The sequence below is a fragment of the Mytilus californianus genome, unplaced genomic scaffold, assembly GCF_021869535.1.
Source record: "Mytilus californianus isolate M0D057914Y unplaced genomic scaffold, xbMytCali1.0.p SCAF_4, whole genome shotgun sequence".
Taxonomy (NCBI): Eukaryota; Metazoa; Mollusca; class Bivalvia; order Mytilida; family Mytilidae; genus Mytilus; species Mytilus californianus.
In genome coordinates, this window is record NW_026262690.1 from 61151214 (window position 1) to 61165238 (window position 14025).

The 14025-nt window shown below is 32.3% G+C and overlaps 1 protein-coding gene and 1 long non-coding RNA gene across 4 annotated transcripts in view; one reads left to right on the forward strand and one right to left on the reverse strand.

Moving 5' to 3' along the window:
- Nucleotides 1-1530: 1530 nt before the first annotated feature.
- Nucleotides 1531-14025, reverse strand: part of LOC127698552 (pecanex-like protein 4) — a 37073-nt gene continuing 24578 nt past the window's right edge. For all 3 annotated transcript variants that reach the window (XM_052202043.1, XM_052202040.1, XM_052202041.1), the window contains exons 8-10: nt 12960-13080; nt 7787-7973; nt 1531-5497 (exon numbers count right to left, since the gene is read on the reverse strand). In XM_052202043.1, coding sequence (XP_052058003.1) covers nt 5246-5497; nt 7787-7973; nt 12960-13080 — 560 coding nt within the window. In that variant the 3' untranslated portion in view covers nt 1531-5245. The remainder of the gene's footprint in view (nt 5498-7786; nt 7974-12959; nt 13081-14025) is intronic.
- On the forward strand, nt 6472-7407 carry LOC127698594 (uncharacterized). The gene is made up of 2 exons (XR_007980899.1): nt 6472-6571; nt 7012-7407. It is a non-coding gene; the product is annotated as an uncharacterized LOC127698594 (long non-coding RNA).

The following is a 14025-nucleotide window of genomic DNA, read 5'->3' on the forward strand; positions in this document are numbered from 1 at the left end:
GAAAGTAAGTCCTTAACTCTTTTTAACAGGCCTTTAAAAAAATATGTAGAAAAAAAGTGCCCTGAAAATGAAGAAAACCATACGAACCAAGTGAAGAAGATTATCAGGAAAACTAAGAAAATCCATATAAATTTACTAATACTGTCAAGTAACTGCTTCACACAGTCTATCCATCTATCATTCAGTAAATCTGTCATTAACCCATATATCTAGTTTGTGTCATGCAAAGTGTCAACAGTTTTCCTTCAACATTATTCAAACTCTGCACACATATTGGAGATGTGTACCTCCTATAGTAGACAGATTAAAAAAAAATTCTGTAATTTTGCTATTGTAGTATGTCATGTTAGCCATTGAACCAACTTTGTGTCATGTTTAACTCCAATAGTTTTCCTTCAACATTATTCAACCTAAGAAGAGTGATTGCAGATGTGCATGACCTATGTTGGACAGATTTTTACCATTTATTCAGGTCAAATGTTATGTCATATAGAATACTATAGAAGGTACCTTGTTTGTGTCATGTGTTACTCCGACTGTGGAGCTACATATATGGTTAAATGCATAGACTTTTAACAAGTCCCACTCCAAAGGTGTCTTACCATGGGGCCCCCTTTTTCATAATTCAGGATACCCATAAATTAAATGTAATTTAATTAGCAAAAAGAACATATCCTTAAAATCTTGCTACATTGATCTGTATCTAGCTTCAAGGCTATAAAGACAAAACCATTTAGTCTGAGAAATTTTTAAAATACCACAGGAACTTCCAATTTCATGCATTTGGATTAGTTTCATAACGACACTTAACAGAGTTCTTTATGGTACAGAAGGATTATTTTTCAAAACAGCACGGTGCGACGCAAGTCCCAACATTGTCTTGCCGTGTAATCAAATAGTTTTAAATAAAAGAAGAATGTGTCTGAGGACACTAATGCCCCTATCAAGCTTGCTTATAATACTTGAAAATAATTCAATTGTTCTACTCTTAGATATTTTTGAGCTGTGTGTTATTTTCATATTTTCATTGTTTTGTTTTTATTTCTTATGTAATAAGTTCTGTTGTGTCCAGTGAATTTCTCAGTTCTTGAATAATGCTTTTGTTCTTTTACATCTAATCTCTTATTTAGCTTTACTTGTTTATTTGATAAACTAAGCATCAAAATATAAATCATAACCTTAATAGTAGCAATTTTCCAAGTTATATTGGGGCATAACTCTAGAACAGAAAGTGACTTATTGCCCAAATTTCAAACTCTGCAAGTTTTTGGTTCTTAACATTGTGTATGAGCTTCATAAAATTTGCATGGGGCAAACTTAAGTTAGAGTGCAGAAATGAAAAAATTGACAATTTTTCATGTTATAAAGCGGCATATCTTCAGAACGGTAAGTGACTCCCTGCCCAAATTTCTAACTTTGTCTGCGAGTTTTGGTTCTTAGCATTGTAAATTTGGATGGGGAAAACTTAAGTTAGTGTGGAGAAACGAGAATGAGACAGAAGGAAGGCACAACGGCGGGGGCATAAAAAAGTTTTCACAAAACAATATTTATTACAAAATGTCACATAATTCAGATCTGTGTAGAATATCACCATATATAACAACAAATAGAAAACAATCGATACATCTATAACAATAGTAAGCCTTAAACACACAAGCTTAGGACGGCATATATATAGTATTAAATAAAAGCTTGTGGTCAAAATGTTTATAAAAATTAAACTGTTTTACTTATAAGCAAATAAATATTTTGATAACTTTATAAACTACCTAAATTACCTAACCTCAACTGGTTAAATTTTTAAGGTTATATTAAATAGGCCTTTTTAAACAAACTGACTTGTCCACTCACTAAAGCTCTAAAAGGTTTTGATAATTTCAGGTTTTCCCTCATTGCATTTAAGGTTGAAGAGGTTTTATCAATTTGGTATAAAGGTATCTATACATATAATGTTTTAATATTGGCCTATTTACTGGCACATAAATACTTGTAATTGATTGATACAGATTTGTGTATGGTGCAGGATCTAACAATAACTGATAAGATAAGGGAAAGCAATTTAATGCTTGTGAACAATTTTCTTAGATTAAAATTTTTTTTTAAAGATCTCACTGCATGAATTAATGTTTTTATTCACATCCAATGTAATTTCTGAATTAACTTTAATTGGAAACCGCTAAAAAAGATATCAATCTTACAGTAAAATATTTTTCAATAAAATATGAAGAATAAAATTCAAAAGGACATACACTGACAAAAACATATATCTTAAAAAAAATGGTAACAATAAATAAAGACAAAGGTTTTGAGTACATTTTTAGCTTAGGAGTGCAAAAAATATTTAAAAAAAAGTTACCTGAACTCATTTGTTTTATCCAGCACTGATATCTATCTCTTAACATATCACAGATACAATCAATCAATAAATAATAAGATTAAAAACTGCTGAACCTAAGCAAACATTGGTCGGAGCAAAAAAAAAAAAACAACAGCAGTACAATTAAGAGAGATTTTTTTGTTTTCCTGCACAATCAATGTCCATACATGTATGTTCATTGTAATATTTGAAAAAATAAAAATTAAACAATAATAATTATTTATATTATAATAATAAAATATACCCAATCAACTAGCAAATAATAAAAGTTTAAGTAAGTCTAATTCCTAAGTAGAGATTTCTGATATGATTTGTTAAAAATAAAATTGAAACTTTAAAAATAGTTTATCTGCTATATATACTCCCTAAAAAAAATTAAGGACCATTTATTAATATTTTCTATTAAAATAGTGTCTAATATTGTCTAATTTCTCGTTGAAAATCTTTTGTAGCAGCCATGGACTCGAAATGGCACTGAGAAACATCTTTGTGTGAGTGATCATTTACAACTGATGTAAACTCATTTATCCAAGCCCATGTGAGCACTGAGGGGTATAGATTGCTTTCAATTCAGGTGTTTTTTCCAGAAACAACACTTTTGCTCCAAGCCCTAAGTAAAAATATCAAAATGGTCCTTAACTTTTTATTGTCATGTATGAATTACAGTAATATTTATCTGTGTACTTTAGAAAATATGTTCACATTTGATACTGAAATATGTGTAAAAACTACATAGTATGTATGGCACAGGCTTATCAATTTGAAGTAAGAAATTCCTCTATAGAAACTAAAAGTTATCAATACGAAAGGAAAGTTCATCAACCTTGTTTATTCATAAAATATTCACCAAAAATATCCTACATGATCTGCCCAACATGCAGTCAAGTCACTACACACCTCATAGAAGTAAGACATGATCTACAAGTGTACAAAATTTACAGGAGAATCAGTAAATAGTAAAGTAATATCTAATTGTGTTCTTAAATAAACAAAAAAAATCATAATAATAACATTTTAAATCAAGTTCAACACAATTGATTGCACTCAGATTATAAATGTAATACTGGTTAAGGAATAGTTACCATCAGTTATTATTTACTGTCATTTGATATGTTTGCAATAACCTTCTTGATGCTTCAAAAATATTGCTGTTTACTTAAGACAGACATTTTTGCCTATGAGTTGTTCCATTGTTTCTTTAGTATTTCATGCAATTTTTGTCTCATGTACCCCCAGCCCTTTTCCATTTTCCTCATTTATCAAAATCCACAGTACTCAGCAGTAAAGATACAAATACTAATTTCTCTCAATTTTGAACTTGTGAACACAAATTTCTTGTATACAGAAACAGTGTTACAGCATTATGTTATCATTAACTTTTGGAAACTGTAAAATTTCTCTTGAATTGAAAAAAAATAGTAACTTTTGTCTTAGATTTATATTGTACATTTTTAAGCATGCACATTTCAAAGTACAAAAATATTGTCAACTGAATTTCGAGTACCCTTTAGAGAAAGTTACATCAATTTCTTTCCGACAAATACAATTTAAGACTAATGTTAAATCAAGAAACTAAAGAATTGTGTTGGTTCTATGTGAACTTTTCTTCTCTTCTAGTATTAAATTTCCCCCTAATATTATATTAATGATTATTAGATAGATTTTAAAGTGGAGATAACTGGTCCTTCTAACAGAAAAGTGACAGGCAAAATTAACTATATGAATGATATATAATATTTAACCTCCTGTAAAACAAAGAATGGAGAGCTTAAGTATAAAGTCTCTTGTTGGGAATTACATAAACATTTATGTACAAATCATAATATCTTCTTAAAATTATTGCCTCTAAGCAACAACAAAGAAGCCTAAGGCAACTATCCCAAACCAGTATTGTAAACCGAAATGAAGATTTTTATCTGTAAAATAGAGTGATTGTTATGGCAAATAAAATATATAATTAACAACACTAATTATAGTGGCAGTTCATAAACATATACTCTGAAAATAATGTTCATGTAGTTTTTGCACAAAGCTTTCTCTACTGTGGAAACAATGCACTGTTGATAAAACTAGTACAGTAATATCTGTTTTAATTAACTCAAAAATCTTGCTAGAAATTGGAGATTGCTTTTGTTCTCAATAATGTGGCACCAACATTGACAGTTTATATTGGTTTAGATATAAGGCCAACAAATATATATAATTAACTTTTCAGGCACCATATAATCTTGTTTCCAATGACGTGAACTGGTTTTGTGAATGTCATATCAGGTAGTTACAAAATAAAAGAAGATGTTCTCTCTTCCAAAAAATATCCTAAAATTAGCCTGAGATGCTTATAATTGTCGAGTAAAGCCTTAGTTTACACTGGGTTTTTTTTTCCAGTCCACTCATGATTAAGTTTTTATAGTTTTCAGTTCATTCATTTGGTATTAAATAAAATGTACAAAAATTGTAACAGTTGTAATTCATAAACTGATGTATGTATAAAGAAAACTGGTAATTCATAATCTGATGTATGTATAAAGAAAACAATTCATAATCTGATGTATGTATAAAGAAAACTGCTAAGTGAATATTTTACGCATCAAATTTTTCTCTGTCAATCAAAACAAAATAAATTAATTATAAAATAAAAGGTTTGGTGCAAACAACAACTTCATTACATATTTTAAATCTGATCCTTCTATAAAACTTTTTAAATCATGAGCAAAAGAAACTTCTAAGGATCTGTTACAAATTAAGAAAACTACCAGAATAATTTCTTCAGTAATATCAAATTTCATTAAAAATTGCATTATCTTTCTTCAGAAATTAAATGGGGTCACATTGGGGTGTATATATAAAATCATAAAATCTCATTTAAGATCACAGTGTTGGAATGCTTATAGGTTCAGATGAGAAAATAGGATATCCAAGTGGTGGGTCAGCAGACTGTACAGTCAAATTTCTGAGAATTGTGGGATGTGCTTGTATACTGTAACGTTCCTCGTCATCGTTGGTTAGGTATAATAGTTCCAGACTTAGATTGGCCCACTGCCCCTTGACTACTTCTGGATTCATTCTCCCAATGTGTGCCATCACTGGTTGAAGGGAAAGAACTCTACTGTTATAAGTTCCCTACAAAAAATGGAACACCGTAAACCTGGTTTTCTTCTGCCAAATTAAACAAAAGTTTGATATTCAAGATCTCTTTTATTATGATCTTCTTCAATCAAAAATTTTAATTCAAAAACACATATTTGCATAAAATTAATAAATAAAGATATGTTTTCAATTTGTCTTTCTGTAAAAAAAAATAATTACCATAAGTACATTTTAAATGCATTCAAAAGATTGTGTGATGTGACTCTATTATAACCAATGAAACCTGTTTAAAATGGTGGATTGGATTTTATTATAGATATTGGATTGCCATCTACTACTAGCTTATATGCTTATTTTTAAGTAAATATCAATACCATGCAATTCTTCAATCAATAAAATCTAAATTTCTTTGTTTCAAAGTAATTGTTTTTGATGTCATAAACTACAAATTAACAGGAATTTATTGATAAATTTAAACTGTACGGAATTACAACACATGTGCCATAAAAAAAAAATTGACTGAGGCCATGTTTGTGAAAGACAAGAGTGCACACGCTGAAATGTCTCGCCTTCTTTACTAATCATTGATATTATGTTGATAGTCCTAAATATAAAGCTTTACTACAACTATCACATACACTTAACATGATCCAAGAAAATGAGGTCAAGGTCATATAAACCAAACAAGAAATACATGTACACCTTACAATCATTCAATACACTAAATATAGTTGACCTATTGTTTATAGTTTCTAAGATACAGACTTAACCAAGAAAACTAAACATTGACCAATGAACCAAGAAAATGAGGTCAAGGTCAGATGAACAATGCCAGGCAGACATGTACTACAGCTTGCAATCCTTCCATACAACAAATATAGTTGACCTATTGCTTATAGTATTAGAAAAACAGACCAAAACACAAAAACTTAACACTGAGCAATGAACCGTGAAAATGAGGTCAAGGTCAAATAAAACCTGCAAGACTGACAGGTACATCATAAAATATTTCTATACACCAAATATAGATGACCTATTGCATATAGTATTAGAAAAAAAGACCAAAACTCAAAAACTTAACTTTGACCACTGAACCATGAAAATGAGGTCAAGGTCAGAAGACACCTACCAGCTAGACATGTACACCTTACAATCATTCCATACACCAAATATAGTAGACCTATGGCATACAGTATAAGAAAAACAGACCAAAACACAAAAACTTAACTATAACCACTGAACCATGAAAATGAGGTCAAGGTCAGATGACACCTGCCAGTTGGACATGTACACCTTACAGTCCTTCCATACACCGAATATACTAGACCTATTGCTTATAGTATCTGAGATATGGACTTGACCACCAAAACTTAACCTTGTTCATTGATCCATGAAATGAGGTCGAGGTCAAGTGAAAACTGTGTGACGGGCATGAGGACCTTGCAAGGTACACACATACCAAATATTGTTAAACTATTGCATTTAGTATTAGAAAGAAAGACCAAAACTCAAAAACTTAACTTTGACCACTGAACCATGAAAATGAGGTCAAGGTCAGATGACACCTGCCCGCTAGACATGTACACCTTACAATCATTCCATACACCAAATATAGTAGACCTATGGCATACAGTATAAGAAAAACAGACTAAAACACAAAAACTTAACTATAACCACTGAACCATGAAAATGAGGTCAAGGTCAGATGACACCTGCCAGTTGGACATGTACATCTTACAGTCCTTCCATACACCGAATATACTAGACCTATTGCTTATAGTATCTGAGATATGGACTTGACCACCAAAACTTAACCTTGTTCACTGATCCATGAAATGAGGTCGAGGTCAAGTGAAAACTGTCTGACGGGCATGAGGACCTTGCAAGGTACGCACATACCAAATATAGTTATCCTATTACTTATAATAAGAGAGAATCTAACATTACAAAAAATCTTAACTTTTTTTTCAAGTAGTCACTGAACCATGAAAATGAGGTCAAGGACATTGGACATGTGACTGACGGAAACTTCGTAACATGAGGCATCCATATACAAAGTATGAAGCATCCAGACCTTCCACCTTCTAAAATATAAAGCTTTTAAGAAGTTAGCTAAGGCCGCCGCCGCCGCCGGATCACTATCCCTATGTCGAGCTTTCTGCGACAAAAGTCGCAGGCTCGACAAAAAATCAGCAGCAACAGTATTATGTCATCAAGCGAAATAAAGAATCACTTATTTTGACAAAAATGACTAGCAGCATGATCCCTATTAACGATAATTTTAAAAGTTATTAAAGAACTGCACTCATATAGCTTCTGTACCTGTGCTTTATTGTGGCCCATTGAGAATAATTGTTTCCTTGACGACAATACAGCAGCCTTCCAATCATCATCTTTCTCCAGTCCAATGTACCAATCTTTGTCATACTCCTCAAAGTATTCCTGGGTCTCCTCTGGGGTATTAGCTTCACCTATCAATATCTGGTCCAGCATCAACTTGAAACCATATCTGTAATATTGTATAAAAATATAAACCAGATGAAAGAAATGTATGTCATTTTGGACACTGAACATTTTTTTTCTTACTGTTTTAATGCATCCTGTTAACAACAATTTTATAAAAGACAACATTATTCATGTTTTAACAGACACCGTTATAATCTATATCCAACTCAACCTAATACCAGTAAGATGAATGTGAATGACATGTTTATAGATGCCAACCGTTACGATTTTTCAGTAATTGTTACTAATTTTGGACCAAAAATACAGTGCTACAATTAACAGTCTTATTTGTTACGGATTTTCCTTCATTACCTGTACAGAACAGTTCCCTGTAGAATTTTCACCACTTTCTAACACTGCCCAAAATTCTACATGCATAGTAAACTGAAGTACTTTCATTATAATATTCAGAAATTAATTTGAATATGTATGATGACCGTTTACTTTTTTTGCTATCTTTATAAGGCCACTAGTGCTTTTAGGTCTTTTATCATGCAGTGAATACAAAATTTGTAAAAATTCTTAAAAATTCATTTTCACCTGTATGTAAAATTATTTCTTATTTTTCTACACCTGATTCATCCCTCAATTTGGGAAAGTATGTTCAGTAGATACTGTATTTTTTGTCCAATCATACTGTTCAGATACATAAACTTAAGTAGGGTACACAAAAGAGCAACCTAAATTCCGGAATGTAAATACTACCGTGCTACCTTAAGCAGAAAGCGATCTATCCATTTCCTGTTCCATTTCGAAAAATTAATGAAAGCAGCAAGTCTCTGTTTTCAATTTTACTGTTTTTGATGGAACAATGAATTTCTGCAGTAAGGAAAGAAAACTCAGATCAACGAAATCAGAAACCAGAGTACTATGCCTTATGCAAATTTTGTGACTTCCATTCAGCGTGATGTTTAGTGTTTTTCACTTGCTTATTAACTTTGAATCTTAGTTGTCATAAATAAAGGAAGTCATTAATATGTCACTGTGTGTCTAGTTGTTAGTATGACTTAGTATGACTATTATTAGATTTTATGAAAAAAAATACCAAATTACATAAATCTTAATACTTTTTTACTGATTTCAACAAAGGGGGGTTGACTTCTATGCATATTGCAAATATTTAAAATACCTATGTGCATCAAATTTAGTTAACAAGAGTGCACATGCTGAAATGTCTCGCCTGCTTTACTGATCATTAATTTTATGTTGAACGACTTAAAGATAAAGGTTTTAAAATAAGCATTACAGAAACTTAACATTTTAAAAAAAATCTATGACAATGAGGTCAAGGTCAGATCAATTGTGTCAGACAGACATATACACCTTACAATTTTTTATACACCAAATAAAGTTGACCTATTGGGTATGCTAATTGAAAAACAGACCAAAACACAAACACTTAACTTGATCAATGGACCATAAATATGAGGCCAAGGTCAGATGATACCTGCCAGACAGACAGATTCACCTTACAATTATTCCAACCACCAAATATAGCTGACTTTTGCTATTAGTATTTGAAAAACAGACCATAACACAAAAACTTAACATTGAACCAAAAAAATGAGATCAAGGTCAGATGATACCTTCCAGACAGACATGTACACCTTACAATCATTCCATACACCAAATATAGTTGACCTATTGTTTATAGTACTTGAAAAATATACATAAACAAACAAAAATTTATCATTGACCAATGAACCATGAAAATGAGGTCAAGGTCAGATGATACCTACCAGACAGACATGTACACCTTACAATCTTTCCATACACCAAATATAGTTGACATACTGCTTATAGTACTTAAAAACAGACCAAAACACAAAAACTTAACATTGACCAATGAACCATGAAAATGAGGTAATGGTCGGATGAAACCTGCCAGAATGACATGTACCCATTACAATCATTCCATACACCAAATATAGTTGACCTACTGCTTACAGTATTTGAGAAACAGACCTAATCATGTAACTTTAACCTTGATCACTGATCCATTAAATGAGGTCGAAGTCAGGTGAACTCTGTCTGACGTACATGTAGACGTTGCAAGGAACCCATATACCAAATATAGTTATCCTATTACTCATAATAAGTGAGAAATTCACATGACAAAAAAACTCAATTTTTTAGCTCACCTGGCCCAAAGGGCCAAGTGAGCTTTTATCATCACTTGGCGTCCGTCGTCCATTGTCCTGTGTCCATCGTCCTGCGTCCGTCGTCCGTAAACTTTTACAAAAATCTTCTCCTCTGAAACTACTGGGCCAAATTTGACCAAACTTGGCCATAATCATCATTGGGGTATCTAGTTTAAACTAGAGGCTCTAAAGAGCCTGTGTCGCTCACCTTGGTCTATGTGCATATTAAACAAAGGACACAGATGGATTCATGACAAAATTGTGTTTTGGTGATGGTGATGTGTTTGTAGATCTTACTTTACTTAACATTCTTGATGCTTACAATTATCTCTATCTATAATGAACTTGGCCCAGTAGTTTCAGTGAAAATTATTTTGTAAAAATTTACAAAATTTATGAAAATTGTTAAAAATTGATTATAAAGGGCAATAACTCCTTAAGGGGTCAATTGACCATTTTGGTCATGTTGACTTATTTGTAGGTCTTACTTTGCTGTACATTATTGCTGTTTACAGTTTATCTCTATCTATAATAATATTCAAGATAATAACCAAAAGCTGAAAAAATTTCTGAAAATTACCAATTCAGGGGCAGCAACCCAACAACGGGTTGCCTGAATGGTCTGAAAATTTAAGGGCAAATAGATCTTGACCTAATGAACAATTTTGTTTTGAAAGATTTGCTCGAAATGCTTTGGGTTTAGATATATGAGCCAAAAACAGCATTTTACCCTATGTACTATTATTAGCCATGTCGGCCATCTTGGTTCGCGGGCAGGGTCATCAGACACAATTTTAAAACTACATACCCTAATAATTATTGTTTACAACTTTGGTTAAATTCATCTTAGTAGTTTCAGAGAAGATTTTTGTAAAAGATAACAAAAATTTACGAAAAATTGTTAAAAATTGACTATAAAAGGGCAATAACTCCTTAAGGGGTCAACTGACCATTTTGGTCATGTTGACTTATTTGTAGAACTTACTTTGCTGAACATTATTGCTGTTTACAGTTTATCTCTATCTATAATAATATTCAAGATAATAACCAAATACGGCAAAATTTCCTTAAAATTACTAATTCAGGGGCAGCAACCTAACAACGGGTTGTCCGATTCATCTGAAAATTTCAGGGCAGATAGATCTTGACCTGATAAACATTTTTACCCCATGTCAGATTTGCTCTCAATGCTTTGGTTTCAGAGATATAAGCCAAAATCTACATTTTACCCCTATGTTCTATTTTTAGCAATGGCGGCCATCTTGGTTGGTTGGCAGTGTCACTGGACACATTTTTTAAACTAGATACCCTAATGATGATTGTGGCCAAGTTTGGTTAAATTTGGCCCAGTAGTTTCAGAGGAGAAGATTTTTGTAAAAGTTTACGGACGACCGACGAGGGACGACGGATGATGGACGATGGACGCCAAGTGATGAGAAAAGCTCACTTGGCCCTTTGGGCCAGGTGAGCTAAAAATGTGTCCGGTGACCCAGCCAACCAACCAAGATGGCCGCCATGGCTAAAAATAGAACATAGGGGTAAAATGTAGATTTTGGCTTATATCTCTGAAACCAAAGCATTTACAGCAAATCTGACATGGGGTAAAATTGTTTATCAGGTCAAGATCTATCTGGCCTGAAATTTTCAGATGAATCTGACAACCCGTTGTTGGGTTGCTTCCCCTGAATTGGTAATTTTAAGGAAATTTTGCCGTTTTTGGTTATTATCTTGAATATTATTATAGATAGAGATAAACTGTAAACAGCAATAATGCTCAGCAAAGTAAGATCTACAAATAAGTCAGCTTGACCAAAATGGTCAGTTGACCCCTTAAGGAGTTATTGCCCTTTATAGTCAATTTTTAACCATTTTTCGTAAATTTTTGTAATCTTTTACAAAAATCTTCTCCTCTGAAACTACTAAGACAAATTTAACCAAACTTGTCCACAATCATCATTAGGGTATCTAGTTTAAAAAATGTGTCTGATGACCCAGCCCGCGAACCAAGATGGCCGACATGGCTAAAAAATAATACATAGGGTAAAATGCAGTTTTTGGCTCATATATCTGAAACCAAAGCATTTAGAGCAAATCTGACAAGGATAAAATTGTTCATTAGGTCAAGATCCATCTGCCCTGAAATTTTCAGACCAATCAGGCAACACGTTGTTGGTTTGCTGCTCCTGAATTGGTAATTTTAAGAAAATTTTGCAGCTTTTGGTTATTATCTTGAATATTATTATAGATAGAGATAAACTGTAAACAGCAATAATTTACAGCAAATAAGTCAACATGACCAAAATTGTCAATTGTCCCCTTAAGGAGTTATTGCCCTTTATAGTCAATTTTTTACAATTTTCATAAATTTTGTAAATTTTTGTAAATTTTTACAAAATATTTTCCACTGTAACTACTGGGCCAAGTTCATTATAGATAGAGATATTTGTAAGCAGCAAGAATGTTCAGTAAAGTAAGATCTACAAACACATCACCATCACCAAAACACAATTTTGTCATGAATCCATCTGTGTCCTTTGTTTAATATGCACATAGACCAAGGTGAGCGACACAGGCTCTTTAGAGCCTCTAGTTTTTCAAGCAGTTGCTGAACCATGAAAATGAGGTCAAGGATAATGGACATATGATTGACGGAAGCTTCGTAACATAAGGTATCTGCGTACAAGATATGAAGCATCCAGGTCTTCTACCTTCTGAAATATAAAGCTTTATACAAATAGTTTACGCCGCCGCCACCACCACATAGTAATACCTATGTCTTGCATACTGCACCTTGCAAAAAACTGTTGTTGATTTTTTGGTTAAAACAGAGATTTCTTTTTTTAAATTACCTGTATGATCTAAGAACTAGGTTATGTAACTGCTTGTCTTCTGACAACCAATCCAACATAGCATTCCATGGTAAATCACCAATGTAATACTTGTACAACTGACTAGCACTTTTAACACTTCCTGAAATGTACAAGTACAATTTAACATAGCATTTCATGGTAGATCACCATTGTAATACTTGTACAACTGACTAGCACTTTTAACACTTCCTGAAATGTACAAGTACAAATTAACATAGCATTTCATGGTAGATCACCATTGTAATACTTGTACAACTGACTAGCACTTTTAACACTTCCTGAAATGTACAAGTACAATTTAACATAGCATTTCATGGTAGATCACCATTGTAATACTTGTACAACTGACTAGCACTTTTTACACTTCCTGTGTAATAATTAAGATCAATTTATTGTGCTACAATGTTTGTTTCTTTCCAACATCTGTCTCTATAAACTCAAGATAGTCATTAAAAATGTCATAGAAGAAAATTGAACTTTGACAAAACATTATGTATGCCATAATGACTAACGACCTCTTATGATATCACTGATTGATTGTTTCTTGATTAATGTGCAATGGCAGCTATCTTATACATATTCAGGAAGAGAACTAATGGGAAAAAGTACAATAACAAAAATACCAAACTCCAAGGAAAATTCAAATCAGAAAGTCCCTCAACAAATGGCAAAATCAAAAGCTCAAAAACATCAAACATGGAAAACAACTGTCATATTCCTGACTTGGTACAGGCATTTCCTTATGTAGAAAATGGTGGATTTAAGCCTATATTTACTTCACTTTAGACTATAATTTCCTAGACAACAACATATTTATAAATGTCATCAATTACTATCTACTAGTACTGGTACAATTATTCCAATAATGTGTCATCATGTTTTAAAGATCTAGATGCACAACATAATCAATAAATCATAAAGGTAAGTTTCATTTATATAAATGACTATAACCCCTTAATCAGCATGATCAGTGATGTGTCACTTGTAGCTGCTTTAGACTTTTTTGTATCAATGTGTAGATTATCAAAGGAATTAGCAGACAAGT